Here is a 17,376-nt window from a genome sequence, read left to right as displayed (position 1 = left end):
ACAGAAAACTTTTTTCCAGAGTTTACTGGTTTGGCTTTATCTTCCTCTCTTTTTGGTACAGACTGCGAGATTGCCGGTGGGTTTTGTTGTTCACATATTTCTGCGTATCGAGAAGTTTAGGGAGGAATGTTCAGGTTTTTGGATCATTTTAGTAATAATGAATGAGAAATTGTGCTCTTGTGAGGGTAAAAAAAGTGGTGTTTTTCCGCATGAATATGACTGTTAGGGAGTCTTGTTTTTAAGTCCTGATCAAGAGAAAATTAGTATTATTTGCAGTTCTTTTGTTTAGCATAGTTCTGTATGGCACAGTAAAAAAGCAATATACATGTTATTATTTATCCTTTCAGCTGCCCCTAACCAGGTTATTTTAATGCTAGCAAGTGCATTTTATTTTATTCAGACAGGTGATGGGTTAAAGATTTGTGGGTGTATTCTAGCTCACTAGTTCCTGTATAAAGTATAACCATGAGCTGCCCTCAAAATAAACCTGGGCTTGGCACAGATTTATGTTCTAAACATGATTACACATAAATGTCAGATAAGTAGAAATACTCAGGAAGGTGGAAACATTCCAGAATTCTGCTATTTATGGCATCAGAACAGACATTTGAAAAGCATTAGTTCTTCATTTTCAACAACTGGAAAACTCTTCATATTTTTTAATGTAAAAATAAGAGCAAATGACCTTTAATTGCCAAGTTTATTGTTATGAAAATGCGTGGATTTTTTTCTCCACTCTTCCTTAGTGACCTTTGGGAAAAATCAAGCATACAATTTCAGTAAAGCAAGATACAATGATTAGTTTGTACTTCAGCATTTTCCTTAGACCATCTCAAAGCACTCCACTGAAATTTGTTGTTAAAATTCCATGACACTCCTTTGTAATAGATGCAGCAAATAGCTCTGATAGGTCTGGAAACCTGAGGCAGAAAGAATTTGAGTAAGCTGGCCAAGTTCGTAAAGGAAGTCTGCATTAGAACTGGGATTAAAGCACTAGTTTCCTGGTGCCCAGGGCTGTACTCCAGCTGTCTAGAAGCTGCTTCCACAGGAAAAGTACAAATGACTACGACGACTGCATTTAGCCTATCTCAAATTAAAAACTGAAATAGAAGCTCTGACAGATGACGCATCTGGAAGAAGAGCACGTCTCTCTTTCTATATGTAGACCTTCTACAGTAAAACACTAGAACCAGTGAAACTGTAGTTTATTGCTGCAAAGTTCTCTTCCCTACCTCCAACAGGACTTTGATTCCGTAAAGTGATGACTGGATTATAGAGGTGCAATTATGGGATGCGTGAGTATGCTAGAGGGAAAATTGCCTTGACACTGAGAATGTGGCACTTTTGCGTCCATGGGTGAATGCTACAGGACACTCTGTACTCTTCTCTTTGTACCAGATTAAAATTACCCAGGAATGATACAATGATACTCATGAGTTCACATCTTTCTTTGCAATCCTGAAATAAAAATAAGCATGTTAAGACTATTTTTAAGAGACCCGTAAATTGACATTGCATCATACCCATACAAACAGACATTATTTGTCAAGGACTTTGTATATCTTTTGAGTAGAAATATATAGATGTGTCTCTTTCAATGTAGGGCTTATGTTTGGCTGCAGATAATGTGGAGTGAGTTGTATGTGTATGGTTTATTTATTTACTCTAAATTACATATGCTTTGGGCAAAGTGTGTGTGTGAGGTGGCGTCCAGTAAAACAAGGACATAAAGACCTTTGGTGAAGTTGTCATTTTTACATGGAGTGATACTTTGTGCATACAGCTGCATATATGATGTGTGTATCTGTCTATATAAATGTATTTTTATACCAGTTTGGCGATGCTGAATTTTGTCTTCATATTTGGGAATTACTCAAGGCTAACAAGATTTTTGTGAATAATTTTTTTTAAATTATATTTTCTGGCATATATGCTACAAGCAAATGACAAGAAGGTCATAAAGGGCCTAGTGTAGAGCTTTGGCAGTAAACATGCATTAGGATAAAGTTTAAAAAATGAGATTTTCCTGTAAGTCTTTGTTCAGTCGCTTGCAGTTTTTCTCACTGGGTGATGCACTTATGCACCCACCTTGTTTTAGAAACCTGCTGAAATTATTTTAATGGCACACAAAAAGTGAGCATTTACACCAAATTTGAAGAAATAAGAAGAATTTACACCAAAGATGACCACTTTCCTTCAGCTCCCTACGTACTTCATTTTAGTGTATGTTTTGCAGTATTGATAAGAGGGGGTAGGCTTTTGGTTTTACACACTTGTCTCATCAGGCTGGATATCAGGACCAGGAGGAAATCGCAGGCTCGCTGACATCTCGGCCGACTCTCATCTCCATTCCATACAAATACACGGTACTATTTGAATGCGGATAGCGAGAGGGCAAAGCCAGCCAATGCTGGTGTGGATATGATGAAAAAAGAATGTGTCTCTTCCAGCTATGAATATCCCAAAAGCAAGAATAAGGTGTGCAGAGTGAGTGACCTCCAAGGTCCGTAGCTACGGCTGAGACTTCCCTTGAGCAGGAGGGCTGTGTGGTTTCCTTTTTGGGGCTGGTGCAAAGTCCAGGAGTGTTCCCTGTCCAGGACCTGCTATTACCTTGCATAGGCTTCCCCCCACCCTACCTGAGTCCTAGGGCCGTTTGTTACTCAAACCCGGGAGAGGAGCCCGCAGCAGCCGTGGTTACAGGGGTTCTGTCCTGGTCTCTGTCGGAGCGGTGGGGGCTCGAACCCACGGCCTCGCCACTCCACTTCAGGCAAACCGCTCCCCTCCAGCGGGGAGGTGGGGGCTAAGTGTGATTGATGGGGGAGAGAACCAATGGCCGCCTTTGGAGGCCCCTAGCAACTGAGCCGCTGTGTCACGCTGTGAACACGAGGAAGGGGGCGGTCGAGGTTTGCCTTCCCCCAATGGAAGCCGAGGAGGGCGGGGCTAGTGCTCTGTTGTCGCACCAATAGCCGAATGTGGCGGAGTTACAGGTCCCTCAGAGAAGGGGAGGGGCGGGGCTATCGTTTCAGCGCGCCAATGAATGCTGAGGAGGGCGGGGGCGGAAACGAACCGCCCAATAGTGGGGCTCGGGGGCTGGGCTCGCTGTTCTGTCAGAGCGCCGCGGCGGCGGGCAGGCTCAGCCGTGGCGTGAGAGGAGCTTCGTGGCGCCGCGCTGAGAGCCCGCGGTCGGGGCGGCAGGTAGAGGAGCGGGACGGAGCCCCCGCGGCTGCCCCGCTGCCCGCCCTGCTGCTCCTTCGCGTTCCCGGGCAGCGCCGAGCACCCCGCGGGGAGAAAAGAGTCGGGCCCTCCGTCGGAAGAGACGGTAGCCTTCGTTCTGTCACGACAGGACTCGCGCTGCCGCTGACACCGCCGCCTCCCGTCGCCGCAGGAGGCGCGCCCCGAGAACCTCCCCGCTCCGGCCGCGGCGAGGGATGGTGCGGCGGACGCTGCCCCCGCTGCCGTGACGGGACCGCGCCGCCGCCTCACGCCGTTCCCCCCGCGGGCGCCGGGCATGCCGCTGCCTGCCCGCGCCGCTGCCCGCCGCGGTGACCTGGCCCCCCCGGGCCCCGGGATGGGCCGCGGGAGCTGATCGGTCGCGGAGGCTGGCGGGGGGGAGCGACGAGGAGGATGAGCCACGTGGGCAGCCCGGTGAAAGCCTACGATTTCCTGCTGAAATTCCTGCTGGTGGGGGACAGCGACGTGGGCAAGGGGGAGATCCTGGCCAGCCTGCAGGACGGAGCCACCGAGTCGCCCTACGGGTACCACATGGGTAAGCTGCATCCCCCGCGGGAGCCAGCCCAGCTGTGGGGCCAGTCTGCCCATCACCCCGCTGCTCCCCTTTTCCCACCGCCGCAGGCACAAACGCCCTGCAGCACGCCGGGCTCTCGGGATCCAGACCCGTGGCGAGGCAGGAGGCGAAAGCCACCCACCGTTTAGTGCTGCCAATTTCGCGGGCTGGGAAATTAAGATAGCTGGATCAATAGATGGAAACAGCTGCTTCTGCAGGTTCCTGCTGATTTATGGAGCTCCCAGGTAGTACCAAAGGAGGAAAAGGGTGCAGGCAAAGGCATGCTGAATGATATTTTACTGTACGTAGTTTTCAGAAAGGAGGTGGAATTGTTGTCAGGGTTTAAAATCCCATGCAGGTGATCTCATGTGCAAAACTGTTTTTGGAGCTCAAGTTTAAGAGAAATGCCTTAATACACAGAGTGTATTGATCAAGGTGATGATAGGATTTATCTTCCTAAGCAGTTATTTTTCTGTTATCATCAGTGATTAAAGGGAAATACTAATAAAAATGTTTTTTCTAGTAAAGAATCTTTGTTAAACAACAAAGATATTTGCTGTGAAACTGCTTTCACTGGAAGAGCAGAAAAGGAGATATTTTTCTTTCTCCCTCTTTTTCACTGTCATGCTCTTAATATCCGGAGAGTAGCCCTTTAAGATCAAGGTTCACATTTGTAGTATGTTCTTTCACTTAAGCTTTTCAAAGGGCAAGACTGAAGAGCCTCATCCATGCCAGATATATTCTGTCCGCAGAATAGGGAGTTGTGAACATTGCAGACTGATTTAAAACTGAACTAATGGCTCAAGGAAAAGAGCATTTCTATTTTCCTTCCCTCGCATTCTCCTCTTTTCACTCCCCCAATCTTGTTTGCCTAGAACATATTCTAGTTTCATTTCTTTTTTTCCCCTCATGCAAATCTATCATGTGGCATACTAAAAAGCAAATTATCTTGTCAAATTACCCACTGCTTTAATTTACTGCCAGTATAAGTGTGACTTGTTAATTCACTAGAAGGCTTTACACTGACTTCAGATCTGTTATTATGTTGAGTTCATAGTACTGATTCATGATGAAGAACCAGAGGGAGGAGGAGAGTTCTCTGTACCATTGCTTATGAGTCAGACTGTACCTTGAAGGTATCAATGTACATTTTAAGATGTTTGCTTAATAATTTTTGTTAAATTACTCCTTGGGATGTTGTGGTGTGTTTACCCTTTGTGCTCTTCAGGTGGTTAGAGAAAAAAGACAGAAGGCTTAGGGAGAGTGAGCCTAGTCTGGCTCTGTTCTGTGTACACAATCTAGTTTATAAATTCTTACACTGAAAGAGCACTTTAGTCTCCAATGTATCTTGATGTAACAGAGAGAAAATGTTTGACCCGCTCCCCAGCTCATCAGTCTTCAGACTCTTGCATGTAAGTCTTGTGATGCTTGTGTTTTTGCTCTTAAAAAATATTTAAATTGTGTGGCTAACACTGTAACTCTGTTAATAGATTTCTTGACAGCGAAGAAATACAAATACTCTTTTTGAATTATTTCGCAAGTACTTAAAATGCAGCTTGGAAATTCTTCATCGCTACTGATAACTTCAAAATGTATATATACAAGGTTGTAAGTTTTATGCGGTATTTCATGGATTGTAGTCTCTTCACCAGGGTATTTATCAATTTGAACTATACAAGGTTAGGCAAATATGGTAATTCAAGACCTCACAAACCCTGCTATGCAAAAGCCACTGTTTCAGAGACTGAAAGAAGTTCTTAGCCCTAAAAAGATGAGCATGCCTGAAGAGAGGGATATGAATTACAAGAGGAGGGCAGATACAACGGATGGCATAGTCGTAAAATGTGGAAGGAATATAATCTGATTTTTAATTTTATGCAACTACTGTCATACTTAAGAATTTTTGTACGTACTGAGCCTCAGTGTTTACACAATCATACTGTCTAATCTCACTTAAGGATTTTAACCATGAAAGTTCATAAAAACTTTCATCTTCTCTTGAATTTATAATGTTCTTGAATGTATCAAACTTGAAATACTTTTGAACACTGCATGTAAGCTGCTCAGTTTCTTTGGTGGTCTGTATCCAATATTCTTTCTCTGTCTGTATCCCCTCAGCCTTTCCTACATCATTTGAGTGTGGCTGCGTAGGATGCAGCTGTGAGGAATCCGTGCAGGCTCAGGGACTGTGAAAATAGAGATGCAGGGAGAGGGATAGAGTTAAACATCCTGTTGGTATTATGACTCATTTAACTTGATTAAAAAGCTCAATAAACACTGACTTTTTCACCATTTTCAAGTCCTTAGTTAACTGCTAGGATCTACCACTTTCATAATGCCAGCTAGGTCTCTGAATTGGAAAGAGAAAGCCTAGTGGTATGATAGATCCTGTCAAAATGTGCCATGTATGTAAGCTTTGAAATGACAAAACCTTGTTGTGGAGCTTGATGAAAGGGAATAGCTTTGAGACTACAATGGAAGAGGAGAGAGGTGATGTGGTGAAAGACAAGAGCAATTGAGGAGAGAGAGGAAGAGCACTGAAGGGCCTTGAAAATGAGAACAAACAAGTTAATGTGATGAAACATGGGAATTTGGGCAGTTGTTTAAATTTGTATGTGCAAGAGAGACAGAATTTTATGTTTACTGCGATGGGAAAGAGGTTACTCCCACTGCTGAAATTCAGTAAACTGAAGGTGGGAGTATGAATGTTGAGAAGTTTGGAAAGAATGAGCTACAAAAGGTGATCAAGATGAAGGATAGATGAGGCCTTGAATAAGACCAGCTGTTCAGGGAGCTTACCAATTGTGTGGATAAAATGGAAACATGACCCTAAAGGTACAGGGCTGGGTTTCAGAAAGGACAGCAGTGCATTAGAGTTGAGGAAACAAAGTTAGAATTTAGCTTTGGTATAGGGTCCTTTTGCTAAACAATAGGAGGTATCACTAAAATGCATTGCAATGTGCTAAGAAGTAGAGAGACAGATTATTTATAAAGGAAATACAGAGAAGAATGAGGCGAACAGAATGTGACCCCTCCTTTGGGAGGGAAGAGAATCTAAATGAACCCCATGGGATATTAAGAGACATGGAAGAAAGACAGCATGAGGATGGACTCATCAGGAAAGAAGAATCAAGGGGCTTTTGGTTGTTGTTTTCACCAGCATCAAAGACAGTTAAGCAGACAAGAAGAATGAAGGTAAAATAAAACCTGGAGTTGACTAGAAAAGTGTGTGTGGGGGTGTCGTTTTTTGGGTTTTTTCTAGTCATATTCCTGAAGGCTTTATGTGCAGCTACGTAACTGTCTCATCTCAACTCTATGGGCTCAAACTTTAATTGTATAAATGACAAATTAATTTTTCCACAGGCACTTTCTAACTATTCAAAAATAAATCTGCCATCTTTCTCATTCCCAGGAAAATAATGGCAGTCATATGTCTTACTATTTTTTGTCAGGACACAAAAATGATATGAAATCTGGAGATGGGAAGGAAAGCCAGCATTGTGTGATCAGTCAAGTCCCTGCAAGCTGCTGCTGGTCCACAAGCTGTGATTTGAAAGCATTTGGCATAGTTCAGCTATTAAGGAGTACAATCTCTTCGTCTCTGAATTTTTCTTAATGACCAAAGGTCTCTGGGTTGGAAACAGGAAGGGAAGAAGCTTTACTAACATAACGAAGTAAGGACTGTCATGGAAGATGCATTGGTGAGCATGATTCATAGAGATAATTTAGAAAGCAGTTATCCTGGAGATAGGCAGGTAGGCAGTAAGGTTAGTTGTCTGGGTAACCTGCCTTTATACTTCTCCCACATCTTGCTCAAAACTGAAATTACAATAAATTGGACACACTTGGTCTCTAACCTGGTAAGAAAAACTGCACAAAAATTATCTTCTAGAGAGCTGCAGAAATTTTGCTTTTAAGCATTGTTAATTTCTCATCAGAATAAACTCAGAGGAAATAATTGCTTCTAGACTAGAACATAATACCTTAGATGTGCTGTCACTAGGTAGACAAATATTTTGATGTTTAGCCCTAATAGATTTTTATTCAGCTGGATTCTGGTTTTGCTTTCATACTAAGATATGCTTGCAGTGTGATTGCTTGACACAGGGACTGAAAGGGATTATTGTTCAAACCTGTGTACTCCTACTCCTTTTCTTGCGGGAACATCAGGTTTAAACTGTCACATTGTCTCTCATCCGTTCTTGCCTAGCTACCTTCTCGTATCCTCCTAAGCTCATATCACAGTTGTCTTCCCATAAATTCTGTCTGCCCCTAGATTGAGAACTTCACTGGGGTATTGGTTGTCTTATCTGAATGTCTGAAAAGATCCTGGTGTGTAATAGTTTGTGGGTGTTAATAAGTGGTTGTCTTGATTGCTAAGTGGTTAGAATGCAGGCCTGAAGCTTGAATGGCCCAACCCCAAACAGAGCTTAATGGGGCGAGCCAGATTACCTTATCCACAGGGAGCGTTTAGACTGGGGTAGCTGTTGGCTGCTCGCATCCTAGCAGACAAACTTAGAGTTCATGGTGTCTCTTCCTGATAACTTAATACACAGATCAAAGCTATTCTTTGGTGTAAAGAGGAGGGAATGGGCCCTAACTAAAGTAAGGAAACAATAGGAAATATTGTTAATGTGAGAAATTAAAAGACTTGGATTTCTGAGCTGTGGTTGCCTCCCCTCACCTCCGACAAGACAAAATACAGAACTAATGGAGGTAAAAGTCTTAGCACAAAGATTTGATGTTAAGTTTCTCTGTTATGTCTTCATAAAACTGTGTTTTTGAAAATGTTACTTGGCTGAAAGGAAGGGGAAATAAAATTGTTTTCTTTTTCTACCGGTATAATAATGAATTGGATGGGTTGCTTATCACTGACTTATTCTGAAGCCATTACATTGTCCTAAACACAACATAATCTAAAGATTGCAATAGAAACTAATGGTAACATCATTACAGTTCTGTGTTTTTGTGTTTTTTTTTGCACATAGCACCAGCTTTTAGGGACAATCTTCAGTCCATTCTATTAGTATTTCTCCAGCAGAAGAGTTCTTTAAAGTTGCTGAGCACCAGTGTCTGTAAGTAAATAAACACCTTTTGAGGTTAATTATGCTCGCCTATAAATAGACTAGACTTTCTCACAGGACAAGGAGAGCAAAAATTGATCACTCTTAGCTGTCATGAAGTAAGTTTTCCTAAAAGGTTGAATAGGTGTGAATTTTTTTCCCCCTTGAATTTTGTTACAATCTAGTTGTACACCCATAGATCTCAGTTTAAAAGGATTTAAACTACATTCTTGTACAAGGAAAATCAGGTGAGATTTAATTTCATATGCCAAGTTTAAATGCCTATAAGACACTATGTGTCTTATCTCATTACTGTAGGCTTCCATGGCATTGGTGGAAAGAAATAGTTGCTTCAAATAGGCCATCTAACCTATTTTGGGATGAGTCTGTAAAGCAGTAACAGATCCTACTCTAAACATGTTAGTTATGACTACCCCTTTAATGTGTTACCTTACAAGAGCTGTGCTTACTGCTGAAAGACTATATTAATTTTAAATTGTATTATATACTGCATGTGAAGAAAGTTCAGTAAACAGAAATTGCTACCCACTCTGTGCTTACTCTTCCCCTTTCACTGTGTTTAAAAGAGAATATAAATCATTCTCCCTTTTTCCACCACCTATAACAGTATTTTGTCTCTTCCAGGTGATAGCACTGTGGAGTAGCAATTCTTAATAGGCAGTCAGTAGATCAGAAAATGTGGATCCTGGTTTGATCCAATTCCCTTTGCTCTTGCCTTACTTATGACAGATACTTTCCATTCTGTAATAAATAAATACACGCTTATGGTCTAATTCAGATTGGTTTTGTTATTTGGTTCCATTTGTGTGCCTTTCCCCCATCCCCAAATCTCAAGTTTGGAGTCTTATGCTAACTTCATCAGGCTAAGAATTGCCCGCCTCATGAGAACATTACATCATGTTTTCTTCCCTGATACATGGCAGCATGCTTGACTGTCACCTTTTTTTACCTCTTTTTCCATATTCTTCATAAACAATGTGGTAAAGGATACTGTAGCATTTCCTGTCAGGTCAGTCAGTCAATGTTGGGTTTTGTATTTGTTAGCTGATCTTGCACAGCTGTTGAAACAATGAATATTCACCTTGCTTGATTTAATAGAGGAATAGAAATCCTGGGCCTGCTTGGCAGTGTGTGGTTTTCCATATGTTTCTTCAAACCTTTCATAAAATTAGTTCTGCTTTATTGCACACTTTCTTCTACTCGGCCATTTTTCTTCAGTTTAATATATTAATAATAATATTTCTTTGGTTTAGTACTGCTTAGCAACGCAAGTGTCATGTACTTACATCCATCTCATGGTCAAAAAGTGTTACTGTCTCAGTTTCATGAAGGACAGATACTAGGTCATCTTACAGTGAGGTTTTGAAACCCACTTAATCAATAGGTTTAAATTGTTTCTCCTCTTAGCTCTCTCCTCTCCCAACAATATTGGAGGGGAAAAAAATCAGAACTGTGTATGCATGCACATATTCAAACCATATATTTGTTTACCTTGTTCTTTTCCAGTAACTGGGCTTTATGTTTCTTAATAAGCCTTATTCAACGACCACAAAAAAAGACCAAAGAAAACACCTAAATTTTGGTTAAGCTTATTATTGTATTGTACAGTTTCAGAGTGAAGAAGCCTTGCAATTGTAGTATCAGACAAATGTTTTTCAGATTCCTGCCTAAAACCAACCTGCACACACTTGTCTGAATTTGATATCTGCTATTGCTACAAGTAATACTTTAGATTGTTGTGGCAAGAGACTGCAGCAATAGCTTGCTTACTTCTTTGTCTTCCTCGTGTGCATTCAGTAGCACTATGTACTGTCTGTCTGAGTTTCCCTTGGGCTACTGGTGTCTCCCCATGCCCCCTGCTATTTTTTCATAGATATGAGGGAGTGGGAAAGTGACTGTGAAAACAAAATTACTGTGAGGTTCCCAGACAAGCATGCAACATGAAAGACAAAGTCCAGGTTATTTTGAAAAGTGATCAGACTTCAAGGTAATTGAGTCCTTTTAAGCTGCTTTAGCCTAACCAAAATTGTGTTTGCCTGTGCCAGGATTAAGTTTTATCCAATATGTTGGTTAAATTACATTTACATATTGCTGTAAATTTGTTTTTGTTCTGGGAGCTAAACAAGAATAGACAATGGGATTAGGAATATAGAAATTGGCTAACTTTAAATGTTTTATTTGTATCCCATTTTATTCAGCTCTTCTGAATTTTGTTTAATATGAGACCAAAAATATGAAACTAATGCAATATTTACACAAGATACTTGACTTGGGCTAGTGTTAGTCGTGCTGGTTTTGTTTAAGGATCATCTTGAATGTAATACACCACACAAGTTTGGTTTGAGTTTGCTATGCTTTTTTTATCCACATCTACCTCTATTGATATAGAGGAACACACCTATACAAATAATTGCTCCTTTCCTTTATGTCTTGATGTGTTGTAATATAGAAGTATGCTCTGGGCAAGCTAAGTGGTCAAATACTCCAGTTACAGCTGCGAGTTCATCAGGTAAGCGAAGCTGTTCCAGATTGTCATGGTTTAACCCAGCAGGCAGCTAAAACAACCAGAAAGCTGTTCGCTCACTCCCCCCCCCCCCCAGCCCATGGTGCGATGGGGGAGAGAATTGAAAAAAAGATAAACCTTGTGGGTTGAGATAAAGACAGTTTAATAGGACAGAAAAGGAAAATAATAATGATAAAAGAATATACAAAGCAAGTAAGGCATAGCACAACTGCTCACCACCTGAAGCTGATGCTCAGTTAGTTCTTGAGCCACGCTGCCTCCCAGCTAAATCCCCAGTTATATACGGAGTATGACGTCATATGGTATGGAATATCCCTTGGGACAGTTTGAGTCAGCTATCCTGGCCGTGTCCCCTCCCAGCTTCTTGGGCACCCTCCACCTTCTCATTGGCAGGGCAGTGTAAGAAGCTGAAAAGTCCTTGACTGCTTGGCAACAACTGAAGTATTAGTGTGTTATCAACATTATTCTCATACTAAATCCAAAACACAGCACTGTACCAGCTGCTAGGAAGAAAATTAACTCTATCCCTGCCAAAACCAGGACATAGATCAAACACTGATTTATCGACATACGCTCTTTTTTTAGTGTCCAGTCTTTCAGAAAGGTAAGATAAAATGTCAGTATTGACTGTAATTTAGTACCTACTCAGGGCAAAGTCCAAGAAATATTGGTGTTCACAACAGCTGTTTATGTATCTAAAATATCACTCAGATCTATGGGAAGCTAGAAAACTAATTACTACAAAGTTAGGATGTCATTTCTGCCCAGGAATGGAGGGAGTTTAAAGGTCCAGAAATTAACCTTGCTCACATCTTTACATGCCTTAGTTTGAAGCATCTAAGGGTATGCTTTTTCAGCTGGGTGGGATAAGCAGGAAAGAGAAAGTATCAAGAACGAGCTGTGCAAAGTGACACAGTGTGTTGAAGAATAGCTGCCTTAAGGCTTTAATGTAGTACATACCTGCTTTTGGTATAATTACATTCTTGTTTGATATGTTAATTAGACTGTTACTCTGCATATTGGTAAAGGGAATATATGTGCTGTGTTCAGCTGAGAATTACTGGATCTGATCAGTGATTCTTTACAGGAGGTTTTTTGAATCCTAAAGGATATAAATCTCTAAGGAAGTGGAACGTACTGTGGTTCATGAAATGTTCAGATCGGCTGAACCAAATCTCTGAACTGTGCTCAAGGCAAGGTGAGAATCCTCTATAGGACGGAAGAGCAGCTTTTCCCCAACTGGGGGAAGGACAGGTAGGACCTAGCAGTGAAAACACACTTACAATCGTACAGAAACATTTCTCTTAAGTCAGTAATGTTTTGCTGTTCTGTAGGCATATAAACAGTGAAGATTAAATATTTTGTTTGTTGTCAGAAGCAGGGAAGCTATTTATTGTTTCTGCGATGTAGTCTTGTGCTAAGCTGAAAGCCAGTGTAACAGCTTTGCTATTTTTCTTTGTTGCGTGGGATTTGCCATTGAAGGGTGCTGATATGAAAACACTGTGTGAAATCAACAAGTGGTGTCAGAAGATGGAGGTGATTAAGCAATAGCTGGTGAGCACGAGGAAGCCAGGAGAGCCAAGGCTGTGTTACTCCAGACTTACCTTGGACATTAAAATTATTTGTGAGAAGTTGGATTTCAAAGTAGAACCTGGTAGTTTAATATGCAGAAGTGGAGTAACTACAATAAGAATCTCTGGAATGGAGATTTCCATGCGTTTTAAAAAGTGACTTACTTTTAAGTTGGGAACATAAAAAGTGTCATCTTGAGTTCATTTAACCTAACACTCTGTTAAAAATGGTACCAGAGATCCCATTTAGGAAGAACATGCAAACCTGACTGCTTTCTGAGGTCTGTTTTCCCTCATGCACCATCCAACCTTCCTAATCCAAGATTTGGAAATTGAGAATTCTTTGCAACTACTTCATTTATGAAAATGGCTGATCTATGTATTCTTTTTTAATAATTGTACTTACAAATTTCTATGGCTTTTTCCTAATTTATATGAAGAAACCATTTTGCTATGCATTTTGTTTATCTTTTCTAGAGTAAGTGGAATTCTGTGACTTCCTTTGAAACATTCAATATTGATTAGTGTAGAGATGCTTCTGGACTGCTAGGAATCCCCCCAAAACCACAACTGTAAAATAAGATGTTGACTGATGCAAAAATCAAACTGTCCAGAGTTTCCTCCAATAACTTATTTTTGGGTCTTGGCTTCATGTTCCTGTAACATAAACTCCCAATACCATAAACACCTGTTTTAATTGTGTTTGTTAAAATAGTGCATATTCTTTAAGTGTACTTCAGTACACAAAACTCTGGAGAAATGTGTTTTGTAAAAATACTTTCATTCTTGGAGCAGAAGAAGATAGCCTATTTATTTAAAAGTTCCAGTTATTCGTAATATATGGCTAGTTAAAGTCCCATGCATGTGCAGATGTAACTGTCGAGGAGACTGAACACGTGACAACGTTTAGAAGTGAGCTGCGGTCCAAGAGTGACACACTTGCCCTGGATCTTTCTTGCAGCTTCCAGCTGATCTTTTACACTTTCAAATGCAGTCCAGTCACTTGTATTTAATAACCGTAATTTGTTTAGTGTGGTGTGTTCCAGGCTTACGATTCAGATTTTACCTCTGTATTTACCCCGTTCTTACGTTATGTATGTTGAGCCCAACTTGGCAGTTAGTAGCTCACTGTTACGCTCCCGCCGTTGCTCTCATTTTTCCTCTGGGCTACGACTTCATGCAAAGAGCACTACCTTGACCTTACCAACACAGGTTTCCTCGTGGTCCCACATGTGCAAAGCTGAAATAGCAAAGAATGCTGATGTACTCTGAAAAAATATATTGAGGAAGCAGCCATAAGTGTATTTGAGGATTTTATACTTAATTTGCCCATTTTGATGGAGAACAAGCCATTATAGATGTTTGGATGAAACACAAACTATTCTTAAAAAAAACACAGTTTAATTAAAAGAAGGGAGGGGGGATTTTAGTCCATAGGTTTCAAATCAAAATAACTCATCCATTCAAAATTTTAGGGACAGTGATATGTTAATGTATCTCCTGTGCCCTTATACTTTGTTTGCAAGCTGACTTTATGCAGTGCCTTAAAACGGGATATTTAAGAGCATGAAATATGAAACTGCCAGCTGGAAAACCCAGAAGAGACCCAGCAGGTCTGGCAGCCTTTTTAATACTCTCTGAAGACTAGACTGAGGGAAAGACGCTCACGTAGCTGATGCGTTCAGTGGAATGATTGAGTCAGTATGAGGAGAGACTTGTGGTGCAAAATCTTTAATGTGGATATCTGGATACATATATTTATTTTCTAATTGTTTTAGCAATCCCTATTCACAGTGCATGATCTCAATCACTGAGGACTCTGTTTTTCTAATCTTTCTGTATGTTTGCTTCGGTAAATATGCTAAGTGAAGTTTGTGTAAAGCACAACCTTGACTTTTCAAACCATTTCTGAATTAGCACGTTGTGGTTTAACTTGAACACGTACTTACATAAACTAGAAGCACGATAAATGGAATTTTAAACAAGTTCATAACCTCTAAACTTTTAAATTGATTTTCTTTTTCACTTCAGACAAGAATCACAGTTCCTTTTAGCATGATGTTAGTCTTGGAGCAGGAATATTCTAGAGTCCAAGAATACATGTGGTGTAATAACTTTTCAATATAAATTCTAGGTTTTGTCTCCAAACAGAAGTTTAATTCTGTACTGTTTGAGAGCTATAGTATTATGGGCAGGCTCACTCATCAATCTACACTGTATTTGTCTTCAACATCTGCAAGACAGGGTAGTTCACTGCAGAAGACTACGTGAGAAGTAACTATGCAGTTTCTGAGTAAAGAAAAGTCTGCAGTTCTAACAATTTAAATGAAGTGTGGCCACAGACTAATGAGTCACCTCTCTGGAGAAGAGAGATCTTTTGAGGGGGTAAGCTGAGAGCAGCCTCCTGGTACCCATGAGGAGGTCATCAAGAGGACAGAGGGAGGCTTTGTACGTGGTGGGAGGGTAGGAGACAACTGGTGTAAGTGGAAGCAAGAGAGGTTCAGAATGGGTAAGAGGAAAAACTTTTTTACCATGAAGACAGTCGAGGTTGCCCAGAGAGGTTATGCAGTCTCCAGACCTCATATCTGATCCTGTTTTGAGCAGGAGATTGATCTAGATGACCTGCTGAGATTGCTCCATGAGTGGAACAAGAACTTACCAGTATCAGTAATGTATAGTCTGTCTTTCTCCTGGAAATCCTAAGAAAGATTGCTAGCATTTTGTGTTAATTTTTTGTCCTGGAAAAGGAGTACAGTGATAATTTTGGCAACTCTTTTTCTGGAATAGTTGGGGAGGAGAAGAGGGGAAAAATGGGAGCATAATCCAAGCCAGACTTAATTTCCTTCATTTTTCCTAATGGAAGTATATGTCCTGAAGATAGCTCATGACTTGGGAATTCCTTGAGTTAATGGTAACGTTATCTCTAAAGCCCATTTTACTGCAGCATGTGTTTCACTTGGAATTTTAAATTTAAGAAGTGCAGTTGGTCTTCTGATGCTTGGTTTGGAGGTTAGTTTGAAAGCTCTTCCTCTTTGAGTATCTGTGCTTTGGGAATGAGGCTGTAACTTTTCTGGATGATAGCCTTTAAGCCACAGAAAATTTTCAATAATGATATGAATTTTGCTCTGGCATCTTTAAAGCAAAATTATTACACTTACACCTACTTGTTGTGAATTCCCACTCTGATCTTCAGTACATTGTAATGACAGAATTCATTACTTGTTCAGCTCAAAGAATTATTTCTCAAGTCATCTTTTTTCTGCTTTTAACAAGCAGTGCTTCGTGAGGTGCAAAATTATCTACTTTTTTTTTTTCTTTTACTACACTTGGTGACAAATCCTGCTGTGACTTGTGGGAGTATTGATGGCATCCTGGAGTAGGCTTTTCAGATTGTTTATTTGTAAGCCTTGATTATATCTTGCCATTTATCCTAAGTATTACTTACTATTTCATAATATACGGGAATATGCTTATCACACAATTCTGATTTTTCTAATTGTTATGATATATTGATATGCTTAACTGAAAGTGTTTGTTTAATTCTTAAGAATCATTTATTTGAGACTTCATTTAAAGCTTAGGGAAGTTTTGGAGAGGTTTGCAACTGTTCTCAGTGAGTTCTTAGGCCTATAGCTCAGAATAACGGTGGCTGAATGTTCTTGTGATTCTTCTCATGCCAAGTATTTTTGAACTGGTTTACTGGTAATGAAGTGTCAAGACATAAAAGGTCATTGTTCTCTTTTGGAAAATATTGTAAAATGTGAAATACTGCATCTGGTTTTAATATTTTATGGTAGGTTTGAAGCCATTCTTCCTTCCAGATTCTGGCCATATTTCAAACCTAGCGTTTAAGATACAAGTAAGTGCAAGTTCTGCATGGCTGCATTCGATTTCTTTCTTGGTTTGTAAAATTTAAAAAAAAAAAAAAAAAAATACCCTGCCTTCTTCTTTTCCTCATGCAGCAGGATGATTTGACCCCCACTGTTAAAGCTTTATCATAAAGAATTCTTATGCCATGAGGATATCCACAAGCACTGAAAATATTGGACAATCAACTCTTATATAAAAATTGATTCCAGTTTTTTAGGGGCATCAGTTGTCTTAGCCTGGCCAAGCTTCCCTTCGCTGCCCTTTCCATGGATATACAGAGCACCACATCATAGCTGTTGCTTGGGATGCATGTGTACCTCAAAGATGATGAAACAAAGAATCATGTTTGAAACTTGATTTAATTGCAAGGAGCCTGGAGGTGGGATTGTGAATGATGAGGCCTCCCTTGAGAGCTGACGTTCTTTGAAAATAGTGTAACCAAGTTTTTTAGAATGATAGGATGCTTGTTAACAACATGCCTGAGATATGCAAAAGAACTCTTCTTAGAATCCAGCTCTTACAGGAATTGATGAACAGCAGCAG

At 40.4% G+C, this 17,376-nt stretch overlaps 1 protein-coding gene across 1 annotated transcript in view; it reads left to right on the top strand.

Annotated features, from left to right (window-relative positions):
- Window positions 1-3,101: 3,101 nt before the first annotated feature.
- Window positions 3,102-17,376, top strand: part of RAB40B (RAB40B, member RAS oncogene family) — a 29,138-nt gene continuing 14,863 nt past the window's right edge. The window contains exon 1 of the mRNA XM_010304293.2: window positions 3,102-3,766. Within this exon, the coding sequence (XP_010302595.2) occupies window positions 3,625-3,766 (142 nt within the window). The 5' untranslated portion in view covers window positions 3,102-3,624. The remainder of the gene's footprint in view (window positions 3,767-17,376) is intronic.

The sequence above is a fragment of the Balearica regulorum genome, chromosome 18 (assembly GCF_011004875.1).
Source record: "Balearica regulorum gibbericeps isolate bBalReg1 chromosome 18, bBalReg1.pri, whole genome shotgun sequence".
NCBI lineage: Eukaryota > Metazoa > Chordata > Aves > Gruiformes > Gruidae > Balearica > Balearica regulorum.
Note: the sequence above shows the minus strand (reverse complement) of the source record. Positions and strands in the feature narration are given on the sequence as shown.